This window comes from Truncatella angustata (genome assembly GCF_020726525.1).
Source record: "Truncatella angustata strain MPI-SDFR-AT-0073 chromosome Unknown BKA67scaffold_10, whole genome shotgun sequence".
Taxonomy (NCBI): Eukaryota; Fungi; Ascomycota; class Sordariomycetes; order Amphisphaeriales; family Sporocadaceae; genus Truncatella; species Truncatella angustata.
Window position 1 is genome coordinate 2,091,429 of NW_025763390.1, and position 21,172 is coordinate 2,112,600.

The 21,172-nt window shown below is 47.8% G+C and overlaps 5 protein-coding genes across 5 annotated transcripts; 1 reads left to right on the top strand and 4 right to left on the bottom strand.

Annotated features, from left to right (window-relative positions):
- Positions 1-1,442: 1,442 nt before the first annotated feature.
- On the bottom strand, positions 1,443-2,357 carry BKA67DRAFT_541370 (uncharacterized protein; the record flags this gene model as incomplete). Its single annotated transcript, XM_046100926.1, has 1 exon — positions 1,443-2,357. One exon carries the CDS (start codon positions 2,355-2,357, stop codon positions 1,443-1,445), a length of 915 nt encoding a protein of 304 aa, XP_045952917.1.
- A 3,592-nt stretch (positions 2,358-5,949) lies between these two features.
- BKA67DRAFT_595641 (WD40-repeat-containing domain protein) lies at positions 5,950-7,640 on the bottom strand (the record flags this gene model as incomplete). Its single annotated transcript, XM_046105187.1, has 2 exons — positions 5,950-7,327; positions 7,390-7,640. The coding sequence occupies 2 exons, from the start codon at positions 7,638-7,640 to the stop codon at positions 5,950-5,952; spliced, it is 1,629 nt and encodes a 542-aa protein (XP_045952918.1).
- Positions 7,641-7,746: 106 nt separating this feature from the next.
- On the top strand, positions 7,747-11,597 carry BKA67DRAFT_584206 (pre-mRNA-splicing factor ATP-dependent RNA helicase prp16). The gene has a single exon (XM_046104132.1). It carries the CDS (start codon positions 8,244-8,246, stop codon positions 11,202-11,204), a length of 2,961 nt encoding a protein of 986 aa, XP_045952919.1. The 5' UTR covers positions 7,747-8,243; the 3' UTR covers positions 11,205-11,597.
- Positions 11,598-12,116: 519 nt separating this feature from the next.
- On the bottom strand, positions 12,117-12,794 carry BKA67DRAFT_541373 (uncharacterized protein; the record flags this gene model as incomplete). Its single annotated transcript, XM_046100927.1, has 1 exon — positions 12,117-12,794. The coding sequence occupies one exon, from the start codon at positions 12,792-12,794 to the stop codon at positions 12,117-12,119; it is 678 nt and encodes a 225-aa protein (XP_045952920.1).
- A 4,835-nt stretch (positions 12,795-17,629) lies between these two features.
- On the bottom strand, positions 17,630-18,715 carry BKA67DRAFT_584209 (uncharacterized protein). Its single transcript, XM_046104133.1, has one exon. The coding sequence runs from the start codon at positions 18,616-18,618 to the stop codon at positions 18,343-18,345; it is 276 nt and encodes a 91-aa protein (XP_045952921.1). The 5' UTR covers positions 18,619-18,715; the 3' UTR covers positions 17,630-18,342.
- Positions 18,716-21,172: the final 2,457 nt, after the last annotated feature.

Genomic DNA, 21,172 nt, shown 5'->3' on the forward strand with positions numbered 1-21,172 from the left:
GTGATGTCGAGGCGGATTCCACGTGCAGTAGAAACACAAAGATACCCCAATTCATATAGATGAGCATAGATGAGAAATGAACAATCCCTGCAGGCCATTACGCGGACCATTTGAAACTCGCATGCATGTAGTCGACTATCGAAGCCTCCCTGGTGTAGTTGCCTTCAGCTGAGCTGCATGTAAGCTCATATCATTTCAAGGCAGAACGAACGACAGATGAAGAAATCGGGCAATTTCAACAAAAATAGATACACACCATATGCAGGGCGCCCAAGGTAAGCAATTAGCGTCCCGAGGATCTATGACCACAGATTCGCTAATTTTTGCCAGCACAGTATTACCACGCACCAACACTGTCGCACATGTCTGTCATAAGATTGAGGCAAAATAGATGCATGTATCAGCCGGGCTCAAACCTGTAACTGAGTCCTAAGTCGAGGCTCGTTCGAGTAGATGCTCTGGGGATACTCGAAACCAAATGCCGGGAATCGAACGGGCCAGCTCAACTACCGTGCCGCCCATCGTGTGTAGATCATACATCATCTTCCCAGTATGCATTGCCCCGCATCGGGGAATGGGTGGGCTTCCTAGTGCAGATCGTCGGGCCAGTCTAGTGATCCGGGGAGATGGGTAGAGAAGCGGGAGACAAGACTTTGACAAATAAAAGATACTACGAAGTCTTCGGCATTATCTTTCCGCCCCGATGATGATTCGCGGATGATACCCAAAACGTAGACAGGAAATGTTGCAATTGGTGGAAGACGGCATGAGGCCATGATTGCGAACTTGCATCCACTGGTGGACTATCAGTGGACAACCGGTCCGCGTCTGCAAATGTTATGAACAGATATGCTGATGACGTTTGGAATGGATCATATTTGTTTGACTTCATTTATGGAAGTTTGTTGGATTTAAAAGCAATCATGCATGGCCAGTTCATGTTGGATGTCATGGCAATAGAAAGATATGAGTGTCATTTTTCAACATCTGATTCGTTTGCCTTTATGAATCTAATTAGATTTGGGGTATATGATAAAACGAGTGACTGTCTAAATTCATAGACGAAGGGGTTCACAGATCCTGCTCAAAACTACACACAAGAATAGCCTTCCAACTCTGATAAGTCATAGTTGTAAAAAGTCGCCTGTTGAGGCAGGCCAAATTCCAGCTCAAGTACCACCAAATCCAGCGATACAGCTTCCAAAACGCCCTTTTTGATGCGTGCCTATTTCAACCCATGCCTGTGAATGCAAGTCCCCCAATAAAACCATCCAGCTGCTACCCGTAGTATTTGACATTAAAGTGATCTCGCTCATTTCAGTCGTGCCGTTCAAAAGTTGTGCACATCCGGAATGTAGCCAATTATGTACAAGAAATATCGTAAGGGACGAGTCTCCAGAAATCGAGGCATGTCGTTTTGGTGACCCGAACTCTTTTGTCGTCTAGATCCATATCGGCTGTGACTCGGCTGGTTCCGGCGCGAAGAACTTAGTGAACACACTTGACACCTCATTGAGGTAGTCTTCCGCTTGAAAGATGCAGAGACCCTTTCGAAGAAGATCTTGCTCTTCTTGGTTGGCGGCATGCATCTTGTCCTTTACACCAAACTCCTCGGCGATTTCGGAAACCTGCGCGAGTTCTTGACCAAACGGATGAGTAAATGCCGGCTCGGGCTTTCTCTGAGATAATTGCCTGCTTGGCAAAGGTGCAGTTACTGTTGACTCTGCAGGGATCACTGGAAGCTCGGGAACCTCTGGGATTGTTGCCTTGCTGCGGCCAAAGGACATCGATGAGACAGATGTGGCCGCTGTCGAAGTTGAAGAAGACCTCGATAGAGAAAAGCTGGCCTTGCTGGAGAGGGAGGTTTGAGACTGGTTAGATTGGCGTAGTGATTGTTGCCGGGCTAGGTTGTCGAAGGATGCCTTCTTGGTGTGCGAGAGAGCCCGCGTAGGAATCTTGGGTGGTTCGTTCATTGCTACGACTGGCAACTTCTGGCCAGGGGCGGTGAAGTAACAAGACAGATGGTTTGGTTCAGGAGAGACAGATCTGTCATCCACGGAATCAACATCTGGACTGGTGGGTGGCGACGACGCGCTGGTTTGGTTGCCATCAGACTCATCGTCTGATGCTTTGGATGAAATCGTTGACGGTGACTTCTTGGGGTATAAATCTGGCGCGTTATATGCTAGCATATTTGTGGTATGCGTCAACTCGGTAGGGGCAGAAATCTTGTTGCGAATAGATCCAGTATATCCATGGCGTTTGGTGCTGGTATTGCTACGCTGAAGGCCATTTGTATCGTTCAAGTCTAGAGCCGGCTTGGCCCGACGAGTGGTAAAAGCGCGAGCGAGAGACATCTCGACTATAGGCAAGATGAAGAAAGCTCAGCAGCGAAGATCCTAGCGGGGTATGGAAATGATATAATAAGCGGACCGGGGTAATGTTGGGATGACCCAATTCTGGCAAAGACTGCGCTTGAAACAAGTTCAGAAGCAAGCCTGACAGAAGTCTGGATTGCAAGCCACGAGTCGCAGAAGGATGGTCCACACCCAGTGGTATGTGCCAATAACCGAGCAGGATGACAGCCCAATTTGTTCCTTTGGGTCAGAGATGTCAGAGTCGCGGACAATTGATCCACACTTGTATTGCTCAGGATCGCTCACAGTGCTTTGCCGCTGTACTGCAAAGACTGCGCCCGTGTAAGTGCGTAGCACACAATGTCACCTGGATGCGGAAGGAGGATTGGTCAAATTTGGCTTTGCCAAGGCAGGCCCCTCAGGTATCAGAAGCTGTGGTACAGAAACTGGGCGGGGAGGGAGTCTTGTGTTTGTCCTAGAATGGATCGAAAGATCGCGAGGCACTCTTTTACACAAGAAGAAGTCTGTTCTTGTGTGTGAATAGCTGTGCAGAGAATTTGAGTTTGATGCAGCTGGACCTAAACTGGTTGTGGGAATAATAGTAATTGGTGAAATTCCAGGAAAGTCAAATAGGCGGTCCCGGTAAACGGCTTTTTTGGGGTATTCCAACGTCCAGGCGGATAAAGGCGTTCAGTAACTGTTTGCGCAGATGCTGAAACGAAGAAAGGAAGTGCAAGCGTGCAGGTTGACTTTCCAGGTCAAATAAGAGAATCGTGGTTCAGATGACGACAATTCTGGTCCTGCAATAGTTTTTGTGATACCGTTCCTCTCAAAGGCTGGTGAATCACAAAAGGTTATTGTGTGAATGATCGTGGCTTTCCAAACCGTCTTATCAGTCGTCTGTCAAAGAAGCGTCGCTGTGATGGTGGGGTATTGATTGCAGGTGACCAAGTACTCCCTATGTCCAAACGTGCAGCTGATCGGGTCTCCTGAGGGCATTCGGTGGGTGCTGTGTGCCAGACAAGACAGAAACAGTGAAACAACCGGGTTTCTTCAAGGACTGTGCCGGGGGAAAAAAATATGATTTTGGTAAAAAAGGAAGGACTGCTCCAGAAACCCAAATCAACGATGAGCTATCGTGATGCTGAGAATTCGTAGAGACTAAAGAAGAAGAGTAATATCCCGACCGATGGGTTGAGTTGACAAAAATCGAGAGTCGCCTACGCGTACAGACGGGGGCACAACGATAATAAAGGACCCCGACCAGACTTCTGGGGATGAAAATGGGCGCACCACAGTTGACTGCAGGGAAGGCAGAATGAGCAGCCACGGACTAGGATATTGGCAACTGACAGGGGATGCGCTTGAGAAAAAGGTCACTGGTACCTGATCCTGGCATCACTGCTCCATAGGAAAGCCGACGCATTCTGTGTTCAGCACCATGTATGTGCTACCGAGCTGCCCCATGTTGAATGCTTGACTCAATATCCAGGGCCGCCGGGCGGAGAAAAAAAACAACCTGCGATGCTAGCAAAAGCCGAGTTGATGCACCCGCTTCGAGCCAGATATCCACTAAATTAGCAGCAGGGGCATCGCACTGACAAGGAACTGATCCATGTTCGTCTTGTGTAGATGCAGGCGCCTTTAGCAGTTCAGGCTAGGGCGGGTGACCGTGATGGAAACCAGGGAAGTCCAGAACAGCAAACTCTCAGCCAAAAGAGGGAACGATCGGACCATCCTGATCAGGAAGACCAACTTGCGCTGCACCTGTACGCAAGCGGCGTGAGCTACGCTGGACCGAATCAGAGTCAATGTGCTGGAGGCCCGATTCATCCGCCCAATCAACTTGTAGAGATTTCCCTACCCGATAGCAAGGGTTTTCCAGTTCTAGGACCACGTTGTCAGCCACTGATGCAGGTACAGCGAAAAGAGGATTTCACAAAATTTCCTCTTCTGCCGCCAGTTCTGGATCAGATCGCAAACTGTCAAGCATCCATCCTTCCAATTAATTACACTTGCGCAAGGAGTCGTTATGACATGGTCGCACTCGACCCTGCATGCTCCTAAATTCACCCTATGGTATGTGGTCATGAACATCGTCTCGCCATGCCTCTTCAAAATGGTAGACAGGCAGGCAGTTCACACAATCTTTGCACAGCATGGAAGGTGCTTGCATACACCTGAGGCTTGATGAAAGGACGAACATTTGGACGAACGTCTCCCTTCCGAACCCAGTGCCGGAGCGGCGCTAATTCCCGATCGACGCGCCGCGTGCTAATTGAGTCCACCAATCCACCCACAATCACTTGGCGGCTTTGCGGGTTCCAGGGCAGCGATGAAAAACCACTTTCCAAAAAGGCGCATGTGTTGGTTCCTCTAGCTCTCGATAGAACACTACCGACTTGCATGGTAGCTCTCTTTTGCATTCTTGGGCGAATCGTTCCCATTCTTGCACCCCCTCTACAGCGTCCAAGTTTGTTCAGTTGAAACGGGGGCAAACGCGGCGTGGCTTTGCATGCCGACGTCAATGGTCCGTCTGATTGGACGTGTGTTCCAGACCTCCCTGCGGCCTCTGCATCCTTGCGAGCCCTGGTATTCGCCCAACGTTTCAGGAACCCAGGCAAAAAAAAGCAGAGACCCTCCACCGCCATTGGTGCCGCATGGTGGCCTATTCTCGATTGATTCGTGCTCGTTGATCGTCCGGCAAGACGAACCGTAGTTAAGCACTACAATCTCCAGGCATGTAGTCCTTTTATCGCGCGGGAAGAGAAAGAGAAGCCTTATAGTGGGTAGTATAGCTCAGCATCTCATCGAACAATACACGGTATCCAATAAGTACCTTTTGGACTTTCTACGACTACCGGGGTTCACGTACCGCCTCCGGGAAAGAGTGCCTTGATAACTTCATTAAACATGCCTTGCCATTTGTCTCTGTCTAAATGAAGCTAGGCCCGTCCCCCGCAAAACCACGTTTCGCCTAGATCTCCCCTTCATTAATCATGCGAGGGATGGTTTTCTATTTCTGAAGCCCCATCGCATGAAGATTGCGTCAAGCAAAAACATTAGTGAATCACCTGTTTTTCTCAACCTGGCTCGACGGGTTGTAGATCGTTTTCACGTATAATCAATGTACATGCGTTCGTTTATGCTTTTATGCTTTTATTTGGTCCGAACTGTTCATTTCGAATATGGTTTTCGCAAATTGATTGGGCGAAAGCCCTGGCGTCACATCATGCCGGTACGCACGCGCGCGCACGCAGGCCGTTGCTGACCTCAGATGAGACTCCTCATCGCACAAGGTTAACTACGGCGTCTTGACTTTCAGTGCGCGAGGTTCATCAAAACGAAGGCTTTCAGCAACCATCTCCACACCTTTTTGTCTTTGAGTTCTAGGCACAACGGTCTGACATATGCTCATCAGCGTGTCATGACACGCTCTTTGCTCGTAATTGAAGCCTCATCTGGGTATGGATGATGACGGTTTACCCATGCTTTTGCACAATTACCGGGCCTTGTGTGTCAAGTTGAGACTAGTTTTATTGGCGCATAGATCTCTGGTATATTATCAAGCTCAAGATTGCGGCTCAAGAATCTAGTCTTCATCCATGGAATCTCCGTCGCTATTGTTCTCATCATCCTCGCCCTCATCAGAATCCGAGTCGGTATCATCGTCTGCGACGCCCACTAACCTATCCTCTACGGCACCGTTCATGTCTCCAGAGATCTTGTGGGCAAAGGCTTGGCGCACGGCAGCATTGGTGCTAGTATCCCAGACATGCATAGTGCCTTTGCTTCCGGCTACTGCAAGACGGAAAGCCACCTCGGCATCGGGTGCGAATGTTGTGGAAAATACTTTGCCAACATCAAGGTTGCGTGTGACAACAACAGCAGGTCCAGTGGACTGGATATTCCAGAGCTTGACTGTCTTGTCTGTTGATCCCGTGACCATGTATCCTGGGATGTGGCTGTTGACATCGAAGGATGAAAGGGACTCGTCGTGGGCTTGCAGGGTCCATAATGGCTTGCTCGCCGCGGGATTTGAGGGAACGTTGCGGATATCATGATAGTGGATGATACCGTTCTCGGTCGAGACGTAGAAGAAGTTGGGGTCATGAGGATCCCACCTCACGTTCTCGACGTCACTCTCCACTCCCCACCTCGGCATCTTGGCCTCAGGGGCGCGCATATCCGCTGCCACGACAGTGCGGTCGTAACTTCCACTCAGTAAGACTGTAGACTCGACCGAGTGCCATGCTAACGAGCAGACCTTGTCGGTGTGATAACTGTATGACTTGGCACACTTTGCCGTGTTCAGATCCCACAGCTTGACCGTCTTGTCAGCCGAGGCTGAGGCAAGCAGGTTCCTGTGTTTTCTGTTGGCGGCCAGAGATAGAACGGCGTCGACGTGGAACTCATCGTTGGCCTTCTTGGACTTCTTCTTCTTCTTTTTGGGCTTCTCTCCATTGTTGTTTCCGCCTTGGCCGAGGATGGCATTGGGGTACATGCAGTCCACCGTGTCGAGGTCCCAGATCTCAATATCAGGGTCCATAGTGCCTATCGCCACGAAGTTTGCCGTGGAATCGGGGGCAACGGTGGGCTTTGCAACAGGAATGTCCAGCCACTCGACGCAGAGGGGAATTGCGGGCAGCATGATGTCGTGGTGGACATACATGTTGTCTGCCTCGTCTTCGTAGACATATACTTCGAGATGCGCGAGCTCGTCCTCGACCTTGGCGGCCAAGAGAAGGTTGTCCGTGGCGAGGATCTGCAACTCCTCGCGGTCGTCGTCGTCGTCGTCGTCCTGCCCCTCGGGTATCGTGATGTACGGGTCGTCTTTGTTGTTTTCGTAGTAGGCGAGGGACTTGACGTTTCCAAACATGTCCATCTTTTGACCTTGGGGTTGGTCCTCATCGTCATCGTCGTAGTGCTCCAAGTCGTACTCCTTCAGGTCGTCGTCGTCAATATCAACGCTGCGCCATTGTATCAGTGCATGACAAACAAGACAAATTTGTAGTCAGGACGGGGAACTAACTCATCTGCTGTCTCTCTCTCCTCGGTTGTGGCTGCGCCGGTGCTATTTCCTGTTCCTGATCCTGCTGCGAGCCTTGCGCCGCCCTCCTGCTCCTCTTGGGCCTCCTCCAAGTCCTCGTTGGCGTCGTCCAACTGCAGCTTGGCGAGCTCTGCGATGCGCTCAAACTCGGCCTCGTCGAATGCCTGCTTGGTGGGGAAGGGTGCCGCAAAGCCGCGCGGCACCCAGGTCGTTGTCGTGATCATGGTCGACATTGTATGACCTCTTTGCGCTGTGAAAACCAACAGGGCAGATGATGTAGTAAATAGTGAATCAAGTCGGTCACCGACAAAAGTGCCCCGCGGAAGCACCAAAATTTTTGGGCAGTTCGAGAAATAATTTTAGCGGGGCTCCGGGGGGAGCTTATCTTATCAGCAACCTCAGCTACAGCTACTGTACACACATACTGTACAGTACAGGTAGCAGGCTGGGCATGCTGTATTTAATTGGATTAGTGATTAGCGATCAGCGATTAGCGGGCAAAGGACAAATGAAGGGCAAAGGGGAAGCACGCCAGAGGCACAGATAGATCCCCCCCCCGTACTGTACCTCAACTTACCGCCGTGGTGACGAAACGAACCTTGACCTTCTGCGTAGAAGGACCACCACGAGACGCGACGAGACACGGTACAAGGTGCAACGGCCAGGTCGCAAATACCACAACTCACTCACTTCAAATGTCTGTTGGCAACATCTCATGTACCGAAGGAATTAATGTTTAGATATCCTTGGGGCATAGAACTCTCATGATCGTCTGATCTACAAAGAAGAGTGTTTATACGAGCACCAGCACGACCACGGAACTCAACCTTTTCATCATGGATCGTGGCGGCGGAAACTCCAGTCCCAAGCGCCGGAAGCTCGACTTCAACCCTCTGCGCTCCGACGACCGTTATGCGTCTCTCCCAAACAGGCCCTCGCGCCTAGCAGCCACTGCAAGCAAGAACGCTGCCGCGTCGCATGGTTCTACACCCCGCCAGCGGGAATTCGACACCCCCGAACCTTTCGTGCCCGAGGATGACCAGGCCGCCCTGGATCGGGACTGGTACCTAGGCGACGAGAATGGGCACACCTTCGGCGACGAGTCCCATGACCCATTTGCCTCGTACGACACCACCTGGGTCGAGCAGCGAACCCGGGAGCAGGAGCTCGTAGAGAAGAAGGCCGGACAGAAACACCTAAACCACCGCCAGCTGCAGAGGCAGAAGGACAACGATGCCTGGGAGACGAATCGTATGCTGACGTCTGGCGTGGCGCAGCGCCGCTTTGGGGACGATTTCGATGACGACGACGAGGGGACGCGCATACATTTGCTGGTACATGATCTCAAGCCACCGTTTCTGGATGGAAGAACCGTCTTTACGAAGCAGCTGGAGCCTGTGCCTGCTGTCAGGGACTACCAAAGTGACATGGCCGTCTTCAGTCGGAAGGGAAGCCGCGTCGTCAAAGAGAGAAGACAGCAGAGGGAGCGAACACGGCAGGCACAGGAAGCCACGAATATGGCCGGTACCAAACTGGGTAACATCATGGGCGTCAAGGAGGATGATGGGGACAGTGCATTGCCAATCGCCACCGAAGGAGAAGTAACGAAAAATGCCGGTAACAAATTCAGCGAGCATATGAAGAAGAATGAAGGTGCATCTGATTTCAGTAAAAGCAAGACGTTAAGAGAACAGCGCGAATTTCTCCCTGCTTTTGCAGTCCGAGAAGATCTCATGAGGGTCATCCGGGACAATCAGGTCGTCATCGTCGTTGGAGAAACAGGTTCCGGGAAAACGACACAGCTCACGCAGTTTCTCTACGAAGATGGGTATGGGAGCCGTGGTCTGATCGGATGCACGCAGCCTCGAAGAGTGGCGGCAATGAGTGTCGCCAAACGTGTTGCCGAGGAAATGGAAGTAAAACTGGGCAGCACTGTGGGCTATGCCATTCGATTCGAAGACTGTACCAGTCCAGATACTGTCATCAAGTACATGACCGACGGTATCCTGCTAAGAGAATCCCTCAACGAGATGGACTTGGAGCAATATTCTTGCGTCATCATGGATGAAGCTCACGAGAGAGCGCTGAATACCGATGTCCTGATGGGTCTATTCAAGAAGATCCTGCAACGCCGAACAGATCTTAAACTGATCGTTACTTCGGCCACCATGAACTCAAAGAGATTCTCCGAGTTCTTTGGTGGTGCACCAGAATTCTTTATTCCCGGTCGTACGTTCCCTGTCGATGTCATGTTCCATGGCTCATCGGTTGAAGATTATGTGGATGCGGCCGTCCAACAGGCCCTGAGGATACACGTATCAATGGGTGCAGGTGATATACTGATTTTCATGACTGGTCAAGAGGATATTGAATGCACGTGCGAACTGCTAAGGGAGCGATTGGACGCACTGAACGACCCCCCTAAGCTGAGCATATTGCCAATTTACAGTCAGATGCCAGCAGATCTGCAGGCAAAGATTTTCGATCGGGCCGCGCCAGGCGTGCGAAAATGTATTGTTGCCACAAATATCGCCGAAACCAGTTTGACAGTTGACGGTATCATGTATGTGGTGGACGCCGGCTACTCAAAACTCAAAGTTTACAATCCCAGAATGGGGATGGATACCTTGCAGGTCACCCCTATTTCTCAGGCCAACGCGGGCCAGCGTGCTGGTCGTGCCGGCAGAACAGGACCCGGAAAGGCCTTCCGACTATTCACAGAGAAAGCCTACAAGGATGAGCTGTATACTGCCACCATTCCTGAAATACAGAGGACAAACCTCAGCAACACAGTTTTGCTGATCAAATCTCTCGGCGTTCGGGACCTCCTTGACTTCCACTTTATGGACCCCCCTCCACAAGATGTCATCACTACCTCGCTATTCGACCTGTGGGCCCTAGGGGCGCTTGACAACATTGGCGAGCTGACTGATCTGGGAGCGAAGATGAACGCTTTCCCCATGGACCCACCATTGGCCAAGCTGCTGATTATGTCCTTCGAGTATGGATGTAGCGAGGAAATGGTGACCATTGTTTCCATGCTTTCTGTCCCCAACGTTTTCTTCCGCCCAAGAGAGCGGCAAGAGGAATCCGATGCGGCTCGAGAAAAGTTCTTCGTCCCCGAGTCTGACCATTTGACCTATCTCCACGTTTACTCACAATGGAAGTCCAACGGTTATTCAGACGGTTGGTGCACACGTCACTTCCTGCATCCCAAATCACTTCGCCGTGCCAAGGAGATTCGTGACCAGTTGCTGGAGATCATGAAGATGCAGAAGATGGACATGGTCTCGTGTGGTACTGACTGGGATGTGATTCGAAAATGTATTTGTTCCGGCTACTACCACCAAGCCGCCAAAGTAAAGGGTATTGGCGAGTACATCAACCTCAGGACATCCGTCACCGTCCAGCTCCACCCGACCTCTGCACTCTATGGTTTAGGCTTCCTTCCTGACTACGTAGTATACCACGAGCTGATCCTCACGAGCAAGGAGTACATGTCCACTGTTACATCCGTAGACCCTCATTGGCTCGCTGAGCTGGGTGGCGTGTTCTATTCGGTCAAGGAGAAGGGATACTCGGCTAGAGAGAAGCGCGTCACCGAGACCGAGTTCAATCGGAAGATGGAGATCGAGGCTCAGATGGCCGTCGACAAACAGAGGGAGGAGGAGCGTATCCGCGCCGAGGCAGAAACTGTACATAAGAAGGTCATACACGTGGCAAAGGAGGGGAAGAAGATCGTCAGTAGCGGTGTGGTCAAGAAGCCCGTAGTCAAGAGGAAGGCGAGAGGCTTCTAGATTTGGGGCCATGTTTGTCAGAAGATAACAACAGAATTCGGCGCCAGAAACTCATGTGACGAAGCCAGTCACAAAAGTTCACTACAATTTTAGACCGCACGAACAACCGTTGTCTTTTATCTTATTCGAATAGCCCCCATTGAACCTTGTGTATACTTCATAGCTTGGAATCCACCGCAATATCAGCCCTTGGGGAAGGTGTCATGCCTGCCGAATTACTAGGAGAAACATATTGTTGTATCGTACAGCCACATCCAACCTGCAGATCACTACCTACATGTAAGCCTGATCTCGTCGTTTGATGCTATAAGCATTTGGGCATCATCTCCCTTTTTAAGATATTTACCAGGGCATCTAAGCAGTGATTTGTTTCTAAACTGTATGGAAAACGACATATAATTTAAATATATGTTACTAATCATGACTATTATTATAACAAGAACACAAACTTTAATCAACTTATAATTGGATGATACCAAAATATACAATGATAAGCTTGTATAAACTTGTATAAACTTATAGAATTAAAGAGCGTAACGCCGTCACGTTAAAAGCAGGATAGCTTAAAAGCTTCATAGGGATATTTTATATAGTACACGACCGTTGACGGATTTTCATTGCAAATTTAGCCTTCACAGAGGTGTAGTAGCCGTTACAACTTCTAAGTCATGTCAGTAGAAAGAGCCTAGTCTAGTACAATTAACACTCATTCTTGAGCAGGCAAGCTCGGGCACATGTTTGACGTGTGGACTCAACACTGAAGTATATTGGTTGTTCGTCTGTTTAACGCCGCTGCGGTGGCTGCGATAGGAGCCTCCCCAAGCTCCCCGGGCAAAATGGCGTGGCTAGCAGTTCTATTATACATATAGAGAAGTGACCGTACGGGCCCGTCACATTAGAAAAGAGGCCAAATCATGCTTCAAGAGGATCCCATTCCAATCCCTTCCACCGCGACATTTCGATTTCCAGGCATTGCTTCATGTTGATCTGAAGCGTTCGATCACCCGTAGGTTTGTTGTTTACTTGCAGGTGGTGCAGTAGTTTGTCGGTTAAGCCGTTATAGGCCGGTTGGTCTTTGAGCCTTTCTTGGTTGTGGTTGTTGTTGTTGTTGTTGTTGTTTGTGTGTTTTAGAATTGTGTTGTCCCCTGTTAGTTGAAAATTGAAAATTGTGAAAGACCCCCCGTACTCCATACTCTTATCCGTTACTTTAAGAAAGATTTTGAATATCAGAGAGTCTTCCTTGCGAAAGCCTCTGAAGATTAGCCCGTACGGGCATTTAGTTGGAGTTACCACCTCTAATTCTTCGGGCTCCTCGTCTAAAGGGTCCTCAGGCGGTTTCAATTTTCTCCAGCTATAACGCCATCTTGCTTCTTGGAATGGTGGACAGCATTCGTCGAAGTAGTGCGTAAGCTCTAAGAAGTCCCCGAATTCTGTTGGGTTGCGTATTAGCCATTTCCAGTATTTCCAGTCGTCGTGACTAGACCGTAGGTCCAGTCTGTGCAGTATTTGTTCCCAAGAATCAGGGTGGTATTCCGTGCCGTCGTATTTCAGGCCTGGTTTTGGTGGCCTGGGCCATTCTTTCTCCTTCATACGAGTGTGAGTGCAGTCAACACTGAAGTAGAAATCATGGTTGGCCGCATAATTCAAGACATACAATTTGCTTCTGCTTCTGCTTCTGCTTCAGGTTGCTATAGGGACTCTAAACATGCTTGATGCTGCCAATATGAAATTACTCTGATTTTCACTGCAGTTTTCATCCTCACAGTGTGAACATTTCTTACGATATTGCTCGGCAGGCTACCTCTAGCTGTTTCAAATAACTAGCCGTACCAATATGATTGCATGCGCCTGAGGTACAGATATCGTTGCACTTCAATGTTGGCTCCTATGGAATGGGGTAGCATCTTAGAATTACGGTGTAAATTGGCAAATCAATCACGAACCAAGAGGAATGCTCTCAGCACATTCAATCGGTGATTCCTGTCTCTTTTATTGTTTCTTTTTTTCTTCGTCGTCGTCTTTCTCTTGTTTGAGAAAAATCAATCATTGTTCAGATGGAAAATGATGTCAGCAAAGCTATCCTCCGCAGCATTGGACTGTCATGATGCTCCAAGGACATGCAGCTTCCCTCGTAGTATCAACAGACACACGACGCGGCGTCCTCCCAGACCTCGACCCCTTTGTATATGCTCAGCGCACGGATACTAAGAAAATGATATCTATATCTGTACTGTCTGCTCGGCGATCTTACCTCCTCTAGAGTATACTTAAACTCGCTAGGACTCAGCTATACGCCAGGCGCTCAAGACGGCCGCAATCAGTAATGCAGGGTCTGAAACATTATTTCTTGCGTTGGCCTCGGCACGTCTCCCGAAGCGTCAATGTGTCTTGTTTGGTCATATGGCCTTGGGCAAGTAATAAAAAGACCTAAGATAGCGCGGGGACGATGCTTTAAAGCGATCTGCCAAGCCAAGTGTAGAGATCAGATTTCTTGTTCTGCTTACTTCGTTGGAGCGATCCCTATTCTTTGTAGGTATGGCCCTGTGCTATGTGTTCAGCTTTGTGATCTGGGTCCATAAAATTTGAGAAATATCACATTCAAAGCGATAAGTGGGAGTGATTCCAGAAATACAGGAGAGGGTAGACGTCTGCAACAGAGGATCTATTTCAGCAAGCGCTCAAGACAAGTCGCGTGCCTCCATCAATCAGCCGAGTTTCGGTGCCGTGTATTTGATCTCAACTTTAACAATAAATGCTCGTTTGTGATTCGACCTCTTGGGACACGACAATGATCTTGATTGTTTCGGTATTGTAGGTCAATGCCTCAAGACGAGGACAGAACAAATAACGATTAAATGTGAGCAATTCTGTGTGTGCATACATATGATTATACAACACTATGACCTGGCCAATCAAAAGTAATTGTTCCATCGTTTGTTTCCTTTTTCAGGTTAGAGTTAGCACAAAGGTTACGGCTTAGAGCAGATGGTGGAGTTTTCCGCAGTGTGCACAATTACTACCAAAATGACCCTTATCAGTGTGTTCTAGCAGTAGCTCACAGCATTCTTTGACGTTTGCGCACTTAGTACTTCTCACGTCACTATACGAAATAAAGGATGAATCCACGATTGAAGTAGTTCATGTAACTCGAGCAGGATGCCTTGGGTGTCGGTGGCATCGTCAAAAATGCACGCCATCGTGCCATATGTTTATATCACCCTGGGGATAAACAGCGGACTTGAAGTGCCTAGCATGGCGGATCTACTCTCAGCTTGATCAGCATCATCTGCAGACAAACGGGATAGACGCCACCTTGACTTTCGAGGCTACCTTCCACCTGTTATTTTCCACCTTGAATACTTACAACGTGGCAAACTCTCCAGTATTTTCTTCTGCCACGGTGTGATATCGACGCACAATAGTAGGTTTGAGCATAGACACAATACATTGATGATCTGCAACTGTCAGATATTTGAACCTTGTGCAAAATTTATACTCGGCATGCCTACACGAAAAAAACGAATCTGCAAGCATGGTTGAACTTTCTATTTTCAAAAGGCTGCGAATTTGGCCTTCTGAAAGTACACCACAAGCCATAATGGTATCGATACTGTTACTATGCTACCTAGATATCATTATTGGACGAGAGGGGAAAACTCCACTAAAGAGAATACACTTAATGTGTCTGTTTGTGTACCCACGGGATTGAACTACTCAATTCTGAAGTTCTATGAGGGCATCTATAGCCCAGTGCTTTGTGTCTCTCGTGGATCTAGCAAAAAACATCGGCGGCCCCTATTTCTGAGTAAGCCTTTCGGATGATTGGAGAGATGACCCCATCTTCTCGTCTAGAGAGGTTTCACCTACCACTAGTCACATTTCACTTATGTGGTCTTCGAGCTCAGTGTCCTCAGATAGAAATACACTTTTACAGCCAAACTAGTATGAATAGCATTACTGTCTTGAATCACAGGGCTTTAAGATTAAGACAGCGGCTGGACGCCATGGTAAGCTCGATAGCTCCAGCTCGTAAGGCAGAGACGCAGATGAGTCGGTCTCGGCTCGAAACCACGATTACCATTTTATCCATGGAGCTTCTGAATATTCGGCTGTACTAGAACGCTTTCAAGGCACTAGAAGGGTTCCATTATAAGCAGAAGTTGTTCAAATGGCAGACATACATATCCTATGGCTTTTTAAGGGATAAGCTTCCACAAACTATCGTGTCTAAGACTTCATCCTTCCTCTTCGGTGTCCTCTGCTGGGTGCGATTCGGGCGCAAATGTTAGACCTCAGAAAGCGCGCGATAGTTTCAAGGACATAGTCGATGTGCCTGGCTCCTGAAATTTTAGTAAGGCGTGAAGACCTTGGACATGGTGATCTCGTCAAGAAGGGCATGCAAATCTGAAAGTCAACGGTTCTTGGGGGAACTTTGTCGACAAGTGATAAAATGAAAGTCTGAAGGCAGGAAATGTCAGTGCCTTTGCCGACAGTAGTACCAGACAAGCTTTTAGACTGATCCCAATGATGTGGTTGCTGCAGTCTAATACCGAACAATGTGCTTATTCGCTTGGTTCCTGGTATGCATTGTCCAGAAAGTTATTTCTCCTGCTTGATTATGAGATCCGTATATTTCGATCTGGACAATGTTACGTGTTTGAAATTTGACTCAGGCAATCAAATTTAGGCATGAACTCTTTTGATTTTAGACCGCCAATACCATATTATCTTACAGTCAACTTTCATAGTCTCTGTCTTGGATCCAAATGTAAAAAGGGGGCCACATGAGGTTGGAGACTAAGGTGTGTAAGTTGACTAAAAGATAGTCCAGGCATCCCAATGGATGGACCTTGTAATGCTTTTCTAGAGCATGCCTTGATCCCCAACCCCGTCGTGTAAATTGCATGATGCCTCACGTACTTAGTGTCGTCTCCCAACTTGTACACGGCGTTGCCCCGTGCTAGGCCTTGCATCATCCAGACCTCTTCGAGTAGAGCTTTAATAGGAGACACGAATGCTAGCGGCCGTGGTCGAGGTATTGGTCCTTTGCAGCGACTTTCTACAGATGATCATGTTCAACGAGCGCGGAATGCGATGGAACATTGCGCGCATGGCTCAGTCTACCAGCTGGATCTCGGCAGCTAAGATCCAAAGTCAAGCAATATGGAAGTGACTTTACATCCAGCTCGAGACAAATAAAACATGATGGTCTTGTAAATAGCAAATCCAAAATAATTAATTATATCAACGTTTCCTCCCCGCTGAGTATGAGTCAGGAATAAGCATTACTTATGCAAACAGCTATCGAGTATAAAAGTACCTTCGAAAGAACCGATTGCTTTGCACCCCGTTAGTCAATACCATCAGCTTGCCTGATAAAAGAGGGGTGATCTTCCATTGTCAAAGCATGTTCTGCTGTAGAGTGCCTGATGTGACTGATTCGGATACAAGGAAGCACCAAATTGGACTAGTCTAGACTAAACCTGACTAACCTTAATAGTATTGAACTCAAATCCAACAGCCTGTCTGCGGCATTGAATTTCTTCCGCAGAAGCAATCGTGCCTTAGTAGAACGCGGGCAACCAGGTTCTTCACTACTAGGGATCTTCTGGTCCATAGGTTTTCCTATGTAAGTCTTGATTGCTGTGCAGAAGAAAATTCACGTGGGTTGACGACCTGTATGCTTTTACCCTGCGGATACAACATCTCCAGACGTTACTGACGTGTGGAGCGTATATTCCCATCTCGGTCTGGGCCATGCGATGTTTCAGTCGCCACTGTGACTGGCAATCACTACCTCAGCATTCTGTTACTTCTTTCTGCTACGCAATCGTTATGTTTGTACTGCATCTCATGATCTCTATATAGTCGAAGTAACCTGAGTTCCACATTAACTGTACGTAATACAACGAAGCAGCAGTACACGGATGCTGAGTGAAAAAAAAATGACAACAGGAACTGTGCAAAAACATGTGCTTGTGAGGCATGCATACAAGACTTTTGAAACATACCCCGGGGGAATGTAAACGTGAGAACCGTACGCTTAGATACATTTACGATCTCAACAGCAGGATACCGCTTAGATCTTGAGAAGCATTGTTTCCTTAGAACCAACTCAAACGGAGCATCTTCGGCCATGTGATGTCGTACAGGGATCGCCAGCAACCCTGGCCGGAAAACTGTGGATTACCACGATACATCTCAACGCGCTAAAGTGATAAGGTGCATATTATGGTCACACGGAGCTCGAATAGGCTCATACTATCGTGCCATCCGCCGTGAAGAATGGTGGAGACGGACTCAACGATGGACAAACCGGTCTGCCTTTGGGGCATGTGACAACTTTAACTCCAGTTTCCAAATCTTGTTAAAAGAAGAAGAAAATTTTGAAAAGAAAACCCCCTTTGCTTGAATCGCTTGTTAATACGGGCTCACACTACTAGAGTGATACGCACCGGTTCTTGTAGGTACTCCGAGCTAATACTAAAAACTTGTCTTTGTCAATTTTCAGATTTTGCATCTCAAACCTATGCTTCATCATCAAGTTCTGATCTATACTCGATCGTGAGACTGCAGACCAGAGCCTTGCGATCAAGTCGACGATCCCAAGCATACTCCACAATTATCCTTTTATAGTATCCCGACGATCTACATAGTACCTCGTGAGGGCTGGATCAGTGGATATTCAGGGCGGGGGTGCGTTGTTCGGTGCCCACCAGGTACTGGGAATAACACAAACCGAAGTACTAGTAACATATCTCAGATGTGAACATGGATTGAGCAGGGTCCTTGCAAGGATCTGCTGTTGTCGACACCAAAGCTCATGACGTCAACGGCAGGGGGAAAAGGGCTTTCAGTACCCAACTTAGATACGACCACAGGGTAGCCGTCAGCACTAGATTAGAGCAAGGACATTTCATGTGCCTAAAGTCGGCCTGAAGGATCTCGTTGCAACATGAGATGGCGGGAGCTCTACTGCAGCCTTCCAAGGCGTCCCCGAGTGTGTTAGACCGCAGGGTTCAAGTTGCTACCTCCAGTGTCAGAGTTGTCGCTAGCTGGGTGGTAAGCCATGCGGAATGCTCATGGCGTAAGTAAAATGAGATATTTTCCATCTTTGAAGAGGAATTCAAGAAAGCGGTTAAACCACTTCGCTTCTTAACGTTAATGTCGGTAAGCAATGGACTGCATGTTGCGGAAACTTGTGCCCACCATTTCCCGCACAAAGAGTTTGGAAAGTTCGATAAATCAGAGAAAGAATATATGGAGCATAGGGAAGTAGCAAGGACAAACGCAAAGCGGTGCAATTTCTTCGAGAACCACAAGGCGAGGAAGTTCCACTATGGTGGCACCGTTCTTGAAGCCACCAAGTACCTTTGAATGCAGACATAGAAAAGAGTCCCGTAAATATTCGCATTTCGGCCTAGCGTAGAAAAGAATTGGGAAAGAGTCACACAAGCGTAAACGGCTGTTCATTGACCAAACAATATTATATACTCGAGGGCTGTACGTCAGAATATTGAGTCCTTGAGACAATATCGAAGAAGCCATACCCCCTTTCGCGAATCGAATTGTAGACCCCCCAAATGCGTTTCCCCATATTAACGCACAAGAGGCAAATGTGATGATATGTGACATGTCTGCTGGTTGATATTTCCATTGAGTAGAAAGTGTTGGCTGGCGTCTATCATACCCCGTAACTTTTATCACCAGTTCTTGAATAGTCTAGTTATAGCTGGATTCTTCTTCATTACGGCAAGCATTTCCCAAATGGACCGCTTTTAACCACTGTCTATATTGACTTGCACAAAGTCAAAACTGTAAGGGCCAGACTACGAACAAATATATTTGGGTTTCAAGCCGTCTGGCCGCAGCTTTGTTTTATAACGGGCCATCGAGAGTCAATAATCTCACCATTATTTTTCAAGATGGATGTGTTGCTGAGCTGAACTTCATGCTCATGACGGCTAGTTAGAAATCTGTCCAAGCTTAGCTGCAAGGACAATATGCCTCAGTGAACAAACGAGGCGATGAAACAGGGGATATTCTGTGTGGTGGAGAAAAAGTTTTTACAAGGATTATTTTAAGCCAATATCCATGCCTTGGTGTTTGCGACAGCATGACTGTTGGAAGGATCAGCTGTAAATGAGTGAAATAGCATGAGTCCTACCGTTGGCAAGTGGTTCAGGCAACGAAAAGTAGAGCACAATGATCTGTTTCCCCTGTACCATATTACAATTTGCTCTTTAGCATCATAGCACTCTTCTGCAACTGAAATTCTTAAAGTTACCAATGCATATGGCAAAAAGTCAAGCATATGGTAGGAGTTATGTAAAGGTTGGTATATTTCGTCCGGCCTGTCGTCTCTTCAAGACGGCACAAGTTTCCAAACAGAAAGCATCAGAAAGCCCAGTACTCACATAAAGTATTCGTTAGATTGTCAAAAGAGTGTGTAATCGGCACGAACCCAGAATGGAGTAGTATCTCTTCAGTGCTAAAGCACATGGAAAAAGAATTGCACCCAATAACTCAACCGAAATTCCGAGATTCGTTTGGAGATTTTGTGCGACTCGTTGCTTCATCCAGTGCTCTCATACAAAGGGGAAATCTACATGTGAATATTTAACTGTAGGAAATCATGACGAACAACGGCACCATGATGGTTGCAAAATTATCAAAATTTGAGCCGAAATGGCTGCGGGTCAAGGAGTGATGAGAGATAAGCACATCGGACCAAATTGGAAAATAGGTTCGAATAGCGTTGTGCGAAATCTGTAAAACTGTTTTGCAGTGATGCAACATCCCCGAAGAAGCAGAAGATTGGCTACAAGAAGATGACCATAAGGCGACAGGCGGAGAGCCAAGTACTCGGGAAAGCAGCTGCGGGATTCAGACTTGACATAGTACAATACGTACAGCGCAATCTCAAACACATATTTCCGCATCTGAGTCTCCGTTGTCTCATTGACGATTTACCTGCGGGAACTCACTTCTAAGATCATGAGAGATTATGATTGGTGGTGTTCGTGGATATGGCATCATCGGCGTGTCTCCGCGGACTGCTAGTGGCTATCCAAAGATAAAAAGCGCCCACTACTCTGTGCCGTGAAGATCTGCCGGCAAATACCTCAGCTAACCACATTGCACGATCATGGATGTACGGCACTTTTTTTGAACCGCTCAAGGATCCCAGAAGGTTTGTGGTCCAGGATACATAGTGCCTCAAACCACATGGTCAAAAGGCAACCATTGCATGCTGGAGAAGTTGACTTTGACTAAACGGGTTGGTAGTACACGGATGTTCGGAATGCTACCCGTCGTAGCAACAGTTATGATTGGACAAGTCTTGCATGACTATTCTGCAGAGCCGAAGCTCGGTCCCGTGAGACGCCTCAAACTGGTGCATCGAATCCATACTTGTAAGCGTACCAAGTGGAGCAGCCAGCCAGGCACTGCACTGAGACTGACGTGCCATTGAGTTTGAAATGCCATTGAACATATGGAATTCAGCACTTCGCGGTCCTCACGCTTCACAATCTGCAAACTCAAAAGAACATCCCGAGACAAACCCTACCCGGACGGTGGCGTGCTTTTGTGCTACTTGGTACTATGTATCCAATCAAGCCCCTTGCAGCACGATGCATGCATTAAACACCCTCAGGCAAGTGTTTACAGGCACAACTCTAGGAAATCCCAATACATACGCCACAGTCTTTCGTTTAAATCTTTTTATTTAAGAAGAAAGTGGAATATTTTCTAACACAACAATAAAGAATAAAAAATATTAAATGAGATATAACAGCCTATTGGTAGTAATAGACTTCGTTGTTAAAGCTCACGAGTCCGACCTTACGGTGTTATATATATTAATCCTATAATTGGGTTATTGATATTCATTCTTAAATCCGCAGAAAGTAATGGCAACATAAAGAAAGCAAACCCGAACCTGCTTGCTGTCGCTGTCTTAATAT

Excerpts from the sequence above, each read along its gene's own strand:
- BKA67DRAFT_584206 (XM_046104132.1), top strand. The coding sequence starts at position 8,244 with ATGGATCGTGGCGGCGGAAACTCCAGTCCCAAGCGCCGGAAGCTCGAC.
- BKA67DRAFT_584209 (XM_046104133.1), bottom strand. The coding sequence starts at position 18,618 with ATGCGAATATTTACGGGACTCTTTTCTATGTCTGCATTCAAAGGTACT.